Source organism: Dunckerocampus dactyliophorus, chromosome 9, assembly GCF_027744805.1.
Source record: "Dunckerocampus dactyliophorus isolate RoL2022-P2 chromosome 9, RoL_Ddac_1.1, whole genome shotgun sequence".
NCBI lineage: Eukaryota > Metazoa > Chordata > Actinopteri > Syngnathiformes > Syngnathidae > Dunckerocampus > Dunckerocampus dactyliophorus.
In genome coordinates, this window is record NC_072827.1 from 2,082,722 (window position 1) to 2,099,030 (window position 16,309).

General features: G+C 42.5%; 1 protein-coding gene across 1 annotated transcript in view; it reads right to left on the bottom strand.

The window, feature by feature from the left end:
- slc49a4 (solute carrier family 49 member 4) overlaps nt 1–16,309 on the bottom strand; it is a 46,010-nt gene that overhangs the window by 10,285 nt on the left and 19,416 nt on the right. Inside the window, exons 5-8 of the mRNA XM_054786380.1 lie at nt 10,600–10,708; nt 6,023–6,090; nt 1,764–1,891; nt 110–292 (exon numbers count right to left, since the gene is read on the bottom strand). Coding sequence (XP_054642355.1) covers nt 110–292; nt 1,764–1,891; nt 6,023–6,090; nt 10,600–10,708 — 488 coding nt within the window. The remainder of the gene's footprint in view (nt 1–109; nt 293–1,763; nt 1,892–6,022; nt 6,091–10,599; nt 10,709–16,309) is intronic.

Consider the following 16,309-nt stretch of genomic DNA (forward strand, 5'->3'; position numbering starts at 1 on the left):
ACAGCGAATACTTTATCATATCTCAGCGTCTTCTCGGCTCTGAAACCTGCAAAGAGACCCGCATGAGCCCAGTGAAGATCTTCCAACCAGCCTGTGTGTTGTGTTGTACCTGTACAGTAGAAGGTGAGGAAGAAGAGGAGCAGGCCCGTGAACAGGTTGCCCAGGAAGGTGACCACGCCGCACGTGATGCCTTCGGGGACAGGGTACACCGTCTCGATGAAAAGCTCGAAGAAAATGGGCACGCTGCTGTTGATGAAAATGCCCACCAGGATGCAAGACGTGTACAAGATGGCTGCCGAATGAGGGGGGAAAAAAAAAGCAAGTCACATACAGTATCGCAGTACAGCAGTCCCGCGGGTATCGTGGTTAATCAGTTCCAGACCTGACTGATCAGTGAATTCCCGCAAAGTAGGATTCCTTATTTAGAAATGGAATATTTTTGTAGTTAGAGCAGGAAAGCTGTTCACAACCTTCTAAATACGCTTTTTAACATTACTAGAGCCCTCTAGACATGAAATAACACCCCTATACTACATCATTCATTCATTTAGTCATTTTTCTTTGAAAATGTTTAATTTAGGCAAAAAATGTGTACAACTTGGTTAAATATTCAATTTTTTTTACTAATAATAGGCTGTATACAACCACAAAACAGCAATAATTTATCAATATCTTTTGAAAAAGCATGAGTGTGAAGAGTGAAATTCGAAGCGCGCGAGGTGGCGAGGGATTACCGTATTACTACCCGTCCTACTTCTCAACACATTTCCTCGTGTGGCTGCCGGCCATTGTAGGGAGACGCCTTTTATCGGAGCGTGAAGGCACGCAGCAGCAGAGTGGAACTCTGATCCGGACCAAGGCCACATTGTTAGGTACATCCAGGCCCAAAATGTTAGGTACACTTGCAGCCAAAATGCTTGGTACACTTGTCGCCCAAATATTAGGTACACCCGGAGCAAAATTATTAGGTAGACCCATAATAGGTGCACTAAAACCATTTGGTACACCTGTGTCCAAAATATTAGGTACAGTTGCTGTCAAAAAAAGCGTGATGAGGTATACCTGAGACCTAGGTCCACTCATGCCTAAAAGCCCAATTACCTACAGTGTACACTTCATATTCACCCATAATATTAGGTACACCTGAGGCCAAAATACTAGGCACAGTAGCTGTCAAAATTTTAGTTCTACTTAGTCACTCCCAAAATATTAAGTACACCCAAACCATAGTTCACACCTGCCTCACTCAGGACTGGAGTCCACTTGCAAGTGGACTGAGACCCATCTCTCAGGCAGTCCCGACTCGCCTGTTTGGTCCCGGACGGCGTTCACACTTGACCGTACAAGCATGTGTGAAAGCACCCTGATGGTCCAGCATCCAGAAATAAAGAAGCATCAGCTGTGTAAGCTAACATCTTTTCATTTCCAGCCATTAATCCCTGAACTGATGCTAGAAACAGTACCTGATAGTACCTGGTCTTGACAGTGGACAAGCGTCAGGGGAGAGGCGAGCAAAGTAGGTAATGTGCCAAGACTACATTTCCGTCACTTTTCACTTCCTGTAGCTGTCCATATACTTTTGTGACACGAGATGGCGTGTCGCCAGGGTCTTCTACGCAATGATGATGAATGCTGACGGCTACAATTTGCTTATCACGTTGTCTCGGGAGAAGACATGGCCTAATGTCTGGCGCTAACGGGATTACGGCTGGCGTCTAGTTGCTCACTGCCGGAAGCTTCTTTTTTCATTGCAATAAACGTACCGGCAGTGGAGGGGAGGTGCGTGAACCTGCTCAGACAGGTGAGCGTGAACCAGGTGGAGGACAGCGAGGCGCCGGCCAGCATCAGCACCAGAATCAGTTTCAGCATTCCCCGGATGGAGTCTGCAAACCTGGAAGGGAGGTAAGCAGTTCATAAATCAAACATCAGTCGCTTGTTGCAGGGGGGACGTTAAACAAGACGACACAGTTCCAACAGTGGCTTTAATTTCTCTCATCACCAGCTGAGCAGCAAAGAACGTGTGTTTTATGGTAGCGTGGAAGAGAAGATACCAGTCGCTTCTCACACTCTCGCTGGCATCGCTCTCTTTTTGTGCTTCATAGCTCATTAGCTCGCCTCCTCCGGGGGGGACGCCTGCGCGAGCTAGCGGAGGATTAGATGACGCGACAGACGCACGAGGAGATGCTCCACAAAAGAAAAGAGGCCTGAGAACTTCAGGAAAGAATGAAGTGGAAAGTTGGGAGGCAAAAGCAGGTGACTCAGACCAAGCGACTGATTGACAGTGGATTGTTGGCCTTCCTCCGTGACGCCTAAATGCAACGCCCGAGAGTCCACCAAGCCAAATCCGCATTTCTTTGCTGAGAAAATCACAGCCCCAAATCAATGGCAGTCTTACCCAAATGTCCATAAGTAGCTTATCTGATTGAGGGGGTCCAGGGAGGCAGCGGCGGCATTTGATCGCAAATTTGGCGAGATGAGCGAGTCACATTACCAAAGAGAGCAACTTGGTAGTCTTCTGGAGTGGCAAGAATAGCGAGAATCCGGGACAGGGCTGTGAAGTTGAACACTGACATGTACCACCCTGCTGAAAGCGACTGTGGCTGTCCAACACGTACAAACCCTTGGCGCCAACAAACAAATATCCCACTTGTCTGGGTTCTGTGTAAAAGGAACAGGCCAATAAACCATCCTTTGCAGCCACAGAAATGGCCCCCAGGACACACTTTGGACACCCTAGCACAGGGGTGTCAAATTTGCAGCCCGCAGCACATTCTAAAAATATTATTTAAAAGCAAAAAACAGCAAAAATGAAAAAACAGCAGGAACTTAACAAGAATAAAGTCAAAATATTAAGAGAGAAAAGTTGTAATCTAACGAGAGAAAGTCATAATTTTATGAGAATAATGTTGTATTATGAAGTAAAATAACGTCACTTTATTAAAGAAAATAGACGTTATTATTTTAGGTTGTAACATTATGAGAAACAAACAAAACAAAATAGTTCACATTTTTGGAAAATTGGGTTGGAGAAAAAGTTATATTATTATAGAAATAAGGAAAAGGCTTCTTGAGACGTCATCTGTACTTCTGTGAAGAAGGTGTCGGACGTTTCGCTCCTCATCCGAAGAGCTTCATCAGCGAACTAATAAGTGCTGGTAGCTTAGGCCTTAAATACAGTAAGAGTGGGCGGAATTGGTGTGCCAACACCCTCCTCCTATTGGTTCCTTACACTAAGCCTGGGCGGAGTTGTGGTCTAATCCTCTCCTGCCATTAGCACCTCTGATAAAAGGGAAGTGTCGCTCCCTGAATTGGGTATGAACGACTCTGATACTGGCTCGTTAGCATCTATTGTTCTGGCTCGGCCCTGGCTTCACCTCATTTGCAAGACTAAGAGCTGTGGGTTTTGGTCTCAGTAACCTGCTGAACACAGGGTCCAAATTAAACCTCAAACCACCATTCCGAATGAGGTGGAGCCATAAAATAAAATAAAAAGAAAAACCAAAACAAACAAAAAACCCCAGCAGAAATGGAAAAAAAGCTGTAATTTTTCGTAAATAAAGTCAAATATTAAGAGAATAAACTCGTAACATTATAAGGAAACAATGTCATTTTAGTAGCAGGGTTGAAATATTAAAAAAAATATATATTATTATTACATTATTAAGTTGTAATATTGAAATGAAAAACAAAACAAAACTAATTTAATTAGGTTGGGGAAAAAGTTATAATATTGTACACCTACTAGAAAATGTACCAAAAAAAAAGCCAAAATTTTGGCTTACATTTTCTATGTAAACCAAAAAATATGCTAATCGGGGGGTACACCAACTGAGGTTGCGCTGTATTTATGATGAAACATTCATTATCTGACCAAAGAGAGACAAGTTTTAATCAAGGGGGAGATTACAATAGGATTTAGTGAAGGTAGCACCTGACAGAGAATGGCAATGCTGATGATTCAATTCATCTCAAACATGCACACAAATTACACACACACACACACACACACACACACACACACACACACACACACACACACACACACACACACACACACACACACAGGAGCACATCACATAACACAATTCACAATTCCGCATGTCCAAAAAGGAGTAGGAAGAAGCAAAGTTTATTTAATCCTACCCCTCATCATCTTTGACACGCAGTATCAACTTCCCATAATCACGACATCTGCATACTACAACGTGTGTGCTATGTAGTACATACTACAAAGTGCATACTGCATAGTGACTACTATGTAGCGTGTAATACATAGTGCGTACTACAAAGTGCATACTATGTAGTTTGTGCTACAAAGTGCAGTGCTATCTTCAAATAGTCCCAACATCTGCATACTACCAAGTATGTACTATGTAGTGCGTACTAAACACCACCACATAGTACATATAACAAGTCGCCTATTACGTAGTACATCCTGCAAAGTACATTCTACAGTGTGTACTACAAAGTGCAGTGCCAACTTTCCAGAATTACGTTTGCATACTACACAGTGGCTAATACGTGGTGTATACTACACAGTACACATAAAGTGTGTATACTACATAGTACATATAACAAAGTGCCTACTATGTAGTGCACTGCTAACTTCCCACAATCACTATAACTGCATACTACATAGTACATACGTGTCCACTATATAGTGCATACTACATAGTGCAACATCTCATAATCACTACATATGGATACTATGTAGTGCATACTCCATAGTCCATACAACAAAAATGCCTACTATGTAGTGCATACAACAAAGTACCCACCATGCAGTGTATACTACAAATTGCAGCAGTAACATGCCATAATCACTACATATGCATACTATGTAGTCCATACTCCATAGTCCATACAACAAAGTATCTACTATGTAGTGCATACGTGCGTTTGTGGCTTTTCGTGCGTCTGCAGCAAATACGACAATGGCAGCTTCAAAATGATGACAAGCAGCAATCACAGTTTGCAAGCAAAACAAATTAGCCACATCTTATTTGTTCGGTGTGTTTGCTCTCCATCACTTCATTGAGGCGCCCGTCTGAGGCTCACACAATGCCTCCTAATTGGCATTTAACGACGGCTGCTCGTTAGGTATTCTTGCCAGCCTTTCGTCCAATCAGCTTCTGTCTGGGCGGCAGAATTAACAACAGCTACAATGTTTGTAGGCTGGCAGTGGGCTAAAGAGTGGGCCGCCCACATCAATGTTTCGCAACTGTCTGCTAGAAAGAATGAAATGTTTGCTAGCCGCCAGTGTTTTCTTCTTTTGTTTTCTTCTCCTTCTTTTGGCAGTGATGAATGCTGACCTCCCCCAGGAAATGTAGCTTTGCAGGAGAAAATGAAAAAGCATCAACACAAAGCAATTGAGAGAGACCGCTTACTGACACCTCTGATCAACACATCATGACACCGCATGGAACCTCCTGCTGGGGACAGAGAGGGGTTGCGAGTGGGTCAAAACCTGGACCAAAGTAGACTTCCTTCTGAGCTGAAGCTCTGGACGGAGGGTTGGGGGTGTTTGGATGCTGTGGTCATTTCCCCAATCGTGTTTCTAAGAAAAGGTGCCAAGAAAATGCTGATCAGGCTGCGATGAACGTTTATCTGCCACCAGCGCCAAAGAATCCTTTTGCAGAGTCCACATTTTGTGGTCATGCCGCAGCCGCCCATCCGTCAATGCAGATGAAGTGTTGGGGGCTGGGTGGGGGTGGGGCTGCATTAGCATGTGTGTCACAATCTGCCTGCACATCACATACTTCACTTACAAAGATGATTTACTTTCTCCACAGTGGAAATGACACCTCCACAACTTCCTGATCTTATTGTTCCACTTGCAGGGGCGTCATTATTTCACTATTAAGCCTGAAGACCCCGCTAAAACCCCTCGAATGCATCTCAGTGTCCATCTCAGGTCCATCAGGCCTTCGCTGAGAATGGAGGTATTATCCACATAATCACAATCAATTACATTTCATTTGACCCCTGTCACACTTCACCTTGAAGGAAGAACAATAGTTACCTGGCCATGGCCACCCCGAACACACATCCGCCCACCGTGGACCAGAAACCAATCCAGCCTGCATCCACCTGAGAGGAAGAGGAGGATGAAGAGAGGAGAGAAATTATAGCGATCAGTGCGTCAAGTCAGCCAATCAGTGTGTGCACTTGTGGGGACATCTGCCGTAAATGTTCCAGTTAACTATTCAATGAACCTAAAGTCGTCGGGTAAATGGTCTACATGAGAAAATAATTGCCCGGGGTCTCTAAATGAGCGCCTGTTCAGAAAACACTGGCATCAACAGCTGTGGCTGTAGGCAAACTCCTGATGGAGTTTTATTAATTAAATCTACAGCGTGTGTCTTGTACAAAATGTGTATACATGTCATTTTATGTCTTACTATGTCATTCTCGCAGTGTTTGCCATATATTCATTTATGTGTGGTGGTACGCCACAATTAAATGTGGATCGCCACAGATAGATTTGACGCTACCGTTTTTGTTTGTTTTTTTTTAGATTTGGCACTACCTGCGCTACCGCCCTCGCTCACAAAAACATTAAAACGGAACTGTCAGTGTAGCTTGTTGTTACAACTCTGTACATCAGATCGTCACTGCTTCTTAACACACTTTATACGCACATTGCTGTATAGCGCATCTGTTTATCAACACAGATATATATTGGACATACTATGACGTGTAGATTATTATTATTTTTTTTTTTAATCACCCGTGTGTGTCATGAAGCACATACACACACGACTACATACACACAGGCTGCATGACATGAATACCACACGCATAAGCCTATAGATTCCCATTCAGTCAAATAAGGTTTAAAAACATGAGGTATTGTTTTTTAAACATTTCTTTTGGCACAAAGCAAAAAGCTCAGTTTTACCTGTCCACACACAAACATACAACATTTTTGAAAATCTCCACTCTGGCCAGAGTTTTGAGTCCTGGCCAATTATATAAATCAGACGGCAAGGTCATCTACCCCCACCCTCCGCAACCCAATGCCACAGACAAATTGCGGTCCTGTGGGAAACACTACTGTGTCTTACTATACACATCATGCCATTCTACATAATGTGACTCACTATACATCAAGTCTAGACGTGGGAAAAACATCAGGAAATCAAAAAAGTGGCATTTTTGGGTGTGGTTGGGTTTGAGGCCCCATCCCATTCTTATTTGTTAGCAAAAACAAAAGGAAATCATCATTATCATCATCGTTATAATGTTTTTAGTGTAAGTGCAACAACATCTTACTCAAAAGCAGAAAGGAACAGTTCATTTTTCACGACAGATCGTTCTGTTCCTTCTCAGCTTTGTGGAAAAAGAACACTTTGTGTTTTTAATGCTTCCACAAATCGTACCTTCAGGATTTCTAAATGTACTTTGCTACTGTGAGGCTGGCCCAGCGTAATCGAAAAGAGAAACTAATATGAGGAGCAAGTAAAAAAAAAAAAAAAAAGCTAAACCGCCGCCACCCGTTTGGACAGAAAGGAAATAAAACAAAGCTGGAGTGCGTGACACCGCATGTGAGCACCGACGGGGCATCTTTGGACGTGAGCAGCAGGACTCCGCTGTGAGAGCCACGTGGTTTCACTGTGGCTTTGCGGCAGTGTTACAATGATTAACATCTGTTTGTTGGCACACCTGCTAGCCAGCACCCATCTGCAGCAGAATGCACAAATTACTGGGAAGCATCGGGAGACCAAGAAGAAAATAGTCTGAAATTGCTCTTGGTGCTTTTGTGCGATGGCCCGAGGCATTTTCCGCATATTTTAAAAGGAGCAGAAAAAAACTGTCACACCAAATAAGAAATGACAGCGACGCAGCAGCACAACAGAAAAATGACATGCTTGTCCTAGTTCACGTCCATGAGGACTTTATGGAGCTAAATTATTTTGTATGAACGCCTCAACACTAGCATCTTTTTATGCAGTGATTTTGGACGTACGCGTATATCACACAAATCATCATGTAGGTGTCCAGGGGTGTCCAAAGTGTGGCCTGTGGCATTTTTTTTGTCTTTTTATTGCCTTCCCTCAGCCCATTCTAAAAAAAAATTAATTAAACTATTTTTGTAAAAATCAAGAAAAAATGATAAAACAACAAAAGAGGTAAAAAAAAAGAGACACAATCATAAAGTCATCCTGTTCAGAGAAAGAAGTTGCAGTCTTACGAGAAAAAAGTCGTAATATTACGAGAATAATGTTAAGTTGAAGTTGAAATGTTTGAAAAAAAAAATACTTTTTATTTTAAAGTTGCAATGTTATGAGAAAACAATAAGGTCGCAGTTTTTAGAAAATAAGGTTGGGAAAATGAATTATAAAATTATGAGAATAAAGGCAAAAAAGCCATAATATTCAAAGAAAAAAGTTACAAGAACAAAGTCGAAATATTTGTAATTAAAAAAAAAAAGAACAGCAAAAATGGACAAATGAGTAAGAAATATGCTCTGTGACTTATAACAGAAAGCTTTAAATATATAATAATCCCTCATTTATTGCAGTTAATTGGTTCCACACTTGACCGTGATAAGTGAATTTCTGTGAAGTATAATTCCTTTATAAATCAAATATTTTCATAGTTAAGAGTATAGAAAACCTGTTTACAGCCTTCTAAATTTGATATTTTAATATTATTACAGCCCTCTATAACACCCCTATAGTTACCTTTACAATCGTACTACCAGTATAGTAGACATAATCAGAGAAAATATGCCGTTTCAGACACAAATAAGGCTCGTGCTTGTGTGCTTCAATAAATGTCTTCCCGACGTGTGGACAGGGAGTGACGTTGGGGGTTCAGAGTTATGTTTTAGCTGGATTACAACCACAACAGTACCCTTTGTTATTATTATGATGTTTTATTGTGCCTGTTGTGAGATAATTCAAACCTGCAATAAAAGCCTGTTGTGCCGGCAATCAAGCCTGGTGCGTGTGTTACTAGTGACACCCAGTGGCCAGCGTAGAGTACAACATTTAATCAATGTTATTTAAAACCCCTTCAGACTGTCTCTGAATGAATAAAAACTCATCAATTGGATGATGTCAGCACTGCTGGTTAATGCTTAGCTCCTAATTAACCAATCACAATCAACAAATGATGTTTCACATCATTAATAATTAAAAATAGGCCGCAGTCAACCCCAAAACAGCAATCATTTATAAATTTTTGAAAAACCGTGCTAGAGTGGGGGTGCGATGTTTGAACCACGAAGTGGTGAGGGATGACTGTATATAACTCCTTAGCTATATATAACTTGTTGGGTTGGTTTAAAAACATATCAAATATAAGTGGCCCCCGCATCCTTTGATTTTTCAGGATGCGGCCCTCAGAGTATGAAAAAGCCTGTACACCCCTGATGTAGTCATTAGGAGTTTAAATGTGAAATCAATCACAATTTCAGGGGCTTTTAAAATGATATTGGATCCCAGTGAGGTGCTAAAGGACGTTTATTTAAATAAAATACTCCATAAATCTCAGGTTGTATATCAGGTAAATCTGCATTCATCTCCTCTTGGCCAAAACGCTCTACTTTGTTGCGATTGGCCAGGGGTCAAGTGTCAGGTCCAGCTCCCCTGCCCCATGCCCCGCCACTGCTCAGAGATGCATGGAGACACGCCCCCTCACGGTTGTCAGAAAACTATAGAGAAGAACTGGATATTGGATATAATTGGACGAATATTGGGGACTCTGGTGTCAAACTGTCCATGAAGGAGCAGGAGTAGCAACCGTGAGGTAGGTCTTTAGCGCCCAGAAAACATAAAATGGTCCTAATGCCGCCTTACTTCGGTATACGCACGCAATTCTTCCACACAAAACAAGACTTTCTGGCTGCCATTTTCAAGAAAAACAAGAAGACACTCGGCAAGTTGCCACACACGAATTTCCCAGAGTTGAGATGTGAGAAATACACAAGATCTCATGGAACTCTCGTAAAGTTCTCGTACCCGACAATTCACAAGATTTAGGCGTGGCATAAAAATGAAAACAGGGTAAGTTAAAAACAGACCAACCTCACGATATGGCACTTCCACTTCATGTAGGACACATACGGTAGGTACATTTGAAACATGAAAAGTTGCAAATGTAGGCTAGGGAAGAGATAACACAACAAACCTTCACCTGATTTTCACACTTATTAGTGATTCTGATTGTGACGTCTTATCAAACCTCACACACAGCTGAGATTGCCTGTGTTTTTTCCCCAAATGTGAAATTCATGCACGACAAATGAAACGCTCCTCTGTCGCCTCATTGTCATGCAGACACAAAAGACCAGCTGCTCCAAATACCTGGCTGCAAATTGTACTCTGAGGAGGTAAAACTAAGATGAAATGTGTTCTAGCAGCAAGAGTTACCAAAAAAGACATGAAGTACACTTACTTTTTCATTCAGTCAACTACAAGTATGTGACTAGTATGTTCTGTACTACTAAGCTTTGAGCTTTTATTAACTGTGAGGACTGACACAAGAGAGCACTGCAGTTGTTTAACAAGAATACTTGACTTATCATTGTGTACACAGTGCCTTCTGTCCGTGCGTGTGTGTGTGTGTGTGTGTGTGTGTGTGTGTGTGTACCTGGCTGACTTTGGCTGGTGTCAGGATCATGTCAAGGACTCCCGCCCAGCCAGCAATCACTCCAGTGGGGACAGCATAGGCCAACGCTATCATCACAAACCGCAGGTTACTAAAGTAGAGGGGACAGCAACAACAACAAAAGTACGTTTACGGTATAATCTCATTTGAATAATGCGCCCTGAAAAAAATGTGAGCCTACGACTCTGCAGTCTGGTCATTTGTTAGCTATAAACACCTCTCTGTACAAGCAGGAATGATATGAAACAAAGACAGCGCCCTCTCGTGGCTGCGAGCACTACAGGGATACTATGCTCTTTTGGCAAACATATGACATCACTGTTATTTTGCTCATGAGCTTCCCTGTGCCACACATCCTGAATGACATGATGTACTGTATAGCACATGAGATGAGATCAAACACAAGATTGGAGCTATGAGAACGAGATCAGACGAGATCTTTACTTTTAAGAAAAACTACAAAATATAAAAAATATGACAATATATTGCGATCTACTCATTTAATTTCTACTACGCTACAGTATTCTGGGTATACAGTACAGCGGCCCCGCCTCCACCCACCGAGACAAAGAGACTGTATGACTGACAAAAGGGCTTACTCCGTTCATGCCATTATTCTATGGAACAAACAATGCACAGAGTGAACTCTCTTCCTACCTGTTTGTAGGCGAAAGATGAGGAAAACAGACACACATGCACATGGCAACATACTGAGGCAGGCAAAATGATCAAGTTCATTTTCATTTATTGTGTGGTTGATTAATTTATTATCGTCCCAGGCCTAGTTCCTACAGGACATTTTTTTCTGAACGAAAAATCTTGTGACATGACATGTAGAATGACATAATGTATGAAAAGACATGGTCTACAATTGTATGATAATGTCATCATCTAATGTGTACAACTGGCCATGCCGTGTGCTTATGTCATTTTTATGGTCGCCGTGGGGGAGACAAAAAGTGAGTAAAAAACATAAAATACAAGATGAACTTTCTTCTGTCGCTTCTTTTTCTATTTTATGTTATGTCACTGGCAAGACGGAGCCACCTGTGAGTGCTTTTGAATAGAGGGGGGGGCTCACAGCAAGACCCGCTGCTCGTTGAGACGAGCAATACGTTCTTTTATGTCCATTAAGACCGTAAAAAGTCGCTAGATTTTTTTCCGCAAGTCGCTCTTTTTGAAAAGTGACAAAGTCGCTAAGTTGGCTACACTGATCCCTCGATCCGTCTTCTTATTCTCTGGCCCATCAGCTGCATATGAAGCTGTTACGATGGCTTCTACTGTACGGAGTTGGAAGGGCAAGCTACATTCACAGGCAGCCCCGTTATGTGTTTCTGAGCGAGGGCCAATATCTAGCGCCAAATCTACTTGCAGCAAGAAAGATTATGATCTACAGGGAAGAACAATGCATAGTTTTGGGGGCTGAATGAAGAGAAAAACGTTAATCAGTGTGAAATGTTTTCTGGGCTGTGCAATTTTATACGAACAAAGTGAAGCCTTATGGAACTCTGTTCAGTCATTTTTGAATAATCCTGCCAACAAACACACACTAGGATGCCGTGAATGACGTTAAAATAACGCTTGCCGCCTCTGCTTTGTGAAGATGTTGACAGCAGAACGTCAACATGCTTGTGCTGGATACGTCCCACGCATACGTGATGAACGCGTGGCAGCCAATGGGGGTCATCATGGAGTCTACAAACAAGACATCAAAACGAGGCGTGTGTCCCAGCTGAGGTAAACAGCTTTAGGCAACACATTTTTTGCTGGCGGGCATTGTAGCAGCACCATTGCAATTACATTGTGTGAGAGGCTGCACACAAACTAGGAATCTCCGTATGCGTATATGTATTTGAAATTGTAATTGTAATTGGTACAGTGTTACACCGAATTCAAAAGTGAGGGACAGGAAGTGTAACTGCCTTGCGTCAAGTGTCTACTGGGTAAACAAATACAGCCCAGTCCAGCGGAAGTCATGGCTCGGGACAGTGCTAAGGAAAAGCCGGAGCTTGAAAACCCTCTTCCGTGGATTGGGAGCACTTGGGCCTTCCCGGTGAAACACGTAAACAGACAAAGACAAGTGGACAAGATGAAAGCAGTGTGCCGCCATTGTTCTGTGGTGACGGGGAACGGGGACTACAAGCTGGAACCGGTACACCCCTAAACAAACACACCTCACCTCTTTAAGTGCACACAATCACAAACGAAGCAATTATAATCACTTGCAGCCGCCTTCGCCCGATCATGTGGTGGGTTGATTTAAACGAGGGCGACCTCCTATGCTCCAAGTGAGGAATAATAAGGCCTCAGACAAACGAGGCGAGGCGGGGAAGGTGGGTTCCGCCTTTTCGCTTGCCTGCTTCATTGTCATGCCTGGCGGCATCCTGTGGAGTTTCACACGCGGACATCTGGAGAACACTGGGGGCCTCCTGGAGATCCACACACAAAACTTCAAACACGCACTTCCTCAGCTAACAACTAACCAGCACTGTAAAGAAACACACAGCCTTCCCTGACACACTCTCTAGCCTACGAGACAGAAGGCTTTGACTCCTCGTCTGTCATAAAAGCATCGTGATGGAGCAGCAGCTTCACTTTTTATTAACCTTGCCGCTATGGATGAAAATCAATACTTGTGCACTTAACCCTCTGCCAACCCTCCTTCATGTCTTGGTTCTCATTTAGATTAAAAAAAAACAGATGCTAGGTAGCCACCAGCTAAAGAAACGAGGGCATGTATTTTCCCATGAAGCCTCAAAGTTGGTGTTGCCATCAGCTAAGTGGCATTTGTCCTTGCCTGAGCCCACCGATGCATCACCACCATGACTAGGTTCAAAGCTAAAGTGATTACCACTGGGACGGGGAAGCTCATCAATCGTTTAGCTTGGGGCTATTTATTTTAATTAAAATAAAACAATAACTTTTGGCTGGCGACCAGTCCAGGGTGTCCCCCGCCTCTTGCCCAAAGTCAGCTGGGATAGGCTCCAGCATACCCCGCGACCCTAATGAGGAGAAGCAGCGTAGAAAATGAATGGATGGATGATAACTTCAAGCCACCCCATTGAGACATTTGGTCGCGTAATTAGACGCTGCAGATGCGAGCAGCTGGAAGCGCTCATCATCAGAAGAGGATCATTAAGCGGCAGCTCGGACCTTCATTTCGCCAACGCCTGCAGCTTTGGGTGTCAGGCGGACTGACAACTGTTCATAGTGGAGGCCGTCCATCCATCTAGCCAGTCATCCATTCATCATCTCCACAACCAAATAACCAAACAAATAGCCACTACCCCACGCCTTGTAGCAGGGAAACCAAGCTGCTATTAAGAAGATCAAAATGCTCAGTTTGAATTGACATTCTCAAAGAGGCATTCATTTAGCATCTGCTTCGTGTCCAGAACTCTTGGTCTTAATGTCGTTCTGAATCACCAACCGCATAAATGACAAACTCAAACACCTTCTGGTCTCTCAAATACTCTCAAATTGGGTTAACTATGACATGCAAGGCTGAGAGAGCTTTTAAAAACACCCGGTGACTGAAATTCAGATGTGTGGCGTCCCACAGGGTTGGGTTTTAGGGCCTCTGCCGTCGGAGAAGTATGAAACAGCATGGTTGCTGTCATTTTAAGAGAACAAAGTTAAAATATTAAGAGGAAAAAGTCATATTCTAAAAAGAAAAAGGAACAATTTTACAATAATAAACTCATACTATTGTGATAAAAACTAATGTAACTTAAAGAAAAAAGGTTTTTTTTTTTTAATTGTAATATTATGAGAAACAAAACAACACAAAATGAAGTTGTCAGTTTTGGAAGATTTTTGACAATTAGGTTGGATTGGGTGAAAAAGTTACACTATCATGGGAATAAAGTCAGAATATTCAGAGAAGAAAATTTACAAGAATAAAGTTGAAATACAGTCAAACTTGTCTATAGAGGGAGTCTGCAAAAGTGGCCGCTATAGACAGGTGGCCTCTATAGACAGGTTGGCGTCCAGTTTGAATGTTGACCAGTAGAGGGAAAAAAAAGGGGAAAAAAATAATAAGAATGTTGACCAGTAGAGGGCACTGCGGACTGCGGATAAAAGTTGTACAGCACTACTAGGCTTGTTATTATCATGGTTCATGATTCATGGTTTTAATCCTGAACATGAGTCAAACAGTAGCACATCACATAGTACAATTCACAATTTTGCATGTCCAAAAAGGAGTAGGAAGAAGCAAAGCTTATTTAATCCTACCCCTCATCAGTTTCACATCAGTTGCAATACATTTATTCACCTCTTGTTCTTCCAAGTGTACTTTGTAGGTCTACATGACAATGTAGTGCAATCATAGCCAAGGTTTTTACTTACTAAAAGGAAGCTAGAGGCTTAATAATAACTGACAGAATATATCCACCACCCACAGAACAAAGCTGTGCTAGTAATGTCTTACGCTTGTTTTTAATATTTTACTTTTTATACGGCAGAGTGTCATTACAGTTTTAGTTCATCAGGAAGTGACGGGAAGTGACGGGAAGTGACGGTGGGCGTCCCGAGCAGGAGAGCTAGGCTCAGTGCTAGCTGTGAGTTTGGAGAGAGTTGGGAAGTGTGTTTATGTTGGCGTGGATGTAAAGTCCTGCAGTGTTCTCCGCTGTTAATAAAGCCATTAAAGTGCATTGGCGACGTGAGTCTCTCCTTCCCCACAACAAGCGGCATTACAGTATTGACCAGTGCACACCAGGAAATAAACGGTGTCATTTCTTACAGGCATTGGCTGGACAGCTATGTAGTGGGGCTTGTTTAACCTTTGCCTTGTGGGCAAGCAGGAAGGCGAGACGATGCTGAGAGATGTGTGTGTGTTCTGAGCTGCTGTCTGGTGGCCGCGTTCAATAAATAAAGTTGGCAGAAGCAACAGGAGAAGTTTCCTTCTTTGCTTCGGAGCTGAATAACACTGACAAGTTAACAGACTAGTAGCGAACGGAAAAGAAGACGGCTTTGTTTGTGTTGAATACAGAAGATGAGGACTTTGATGGATTTGTGGATGAGAATTGATGAAAAATAACGTGAGTACATTCTAAAATACTTCAATTAAGTACAACCCAACTCAGTTTTGCTCCCGCTGCCGCATGCATGCTAGCGTATGTTTTTTTTTTTATTGTAGCGTCGCTGGGAGCACGTCCTGTTCCCAGCCTACTTTGCGGTAATGTTTTGGTGCAAATGCTCTTAAAGTTACATGTTTGACCAGGAAATAGCAAGCTCAAAAGAAGACGGCTTTTTTATGTGGAACAACTGACAGTTTGTGTGGATCTTGTGAATGATTGTGACTGAGCTAGGACTCAGTAATTAAAGTCTACACACGACGGCTTCATTGATTGAAAAACGAAACTTTTTCGTGCATGAAGCTTCTACTTGAGTCGGTAATTTGGCCGCTAAATGCGGTCAGATATTGACCAAGGGAGACAAAATGGGTGGCCGCTGGCCGCGTTGGACAGGTGACTGCTATACACAGGGTCTATAACATGTACATTTGCTGCGGGGGATTTTTCAGTGGCCGCTATAGGCAGGTGGCCGTTCTATAAAGGTGGCCACTAAGACATAAGACAGGTTTGACTGTAGATATATATTTTAAAAAGCAACAGCAGAAATGGAAAAAAAAACATCTGAAATTTTAAAATGTTTACAATGATTATTTGAGAAGGTTGAAATATTTGGA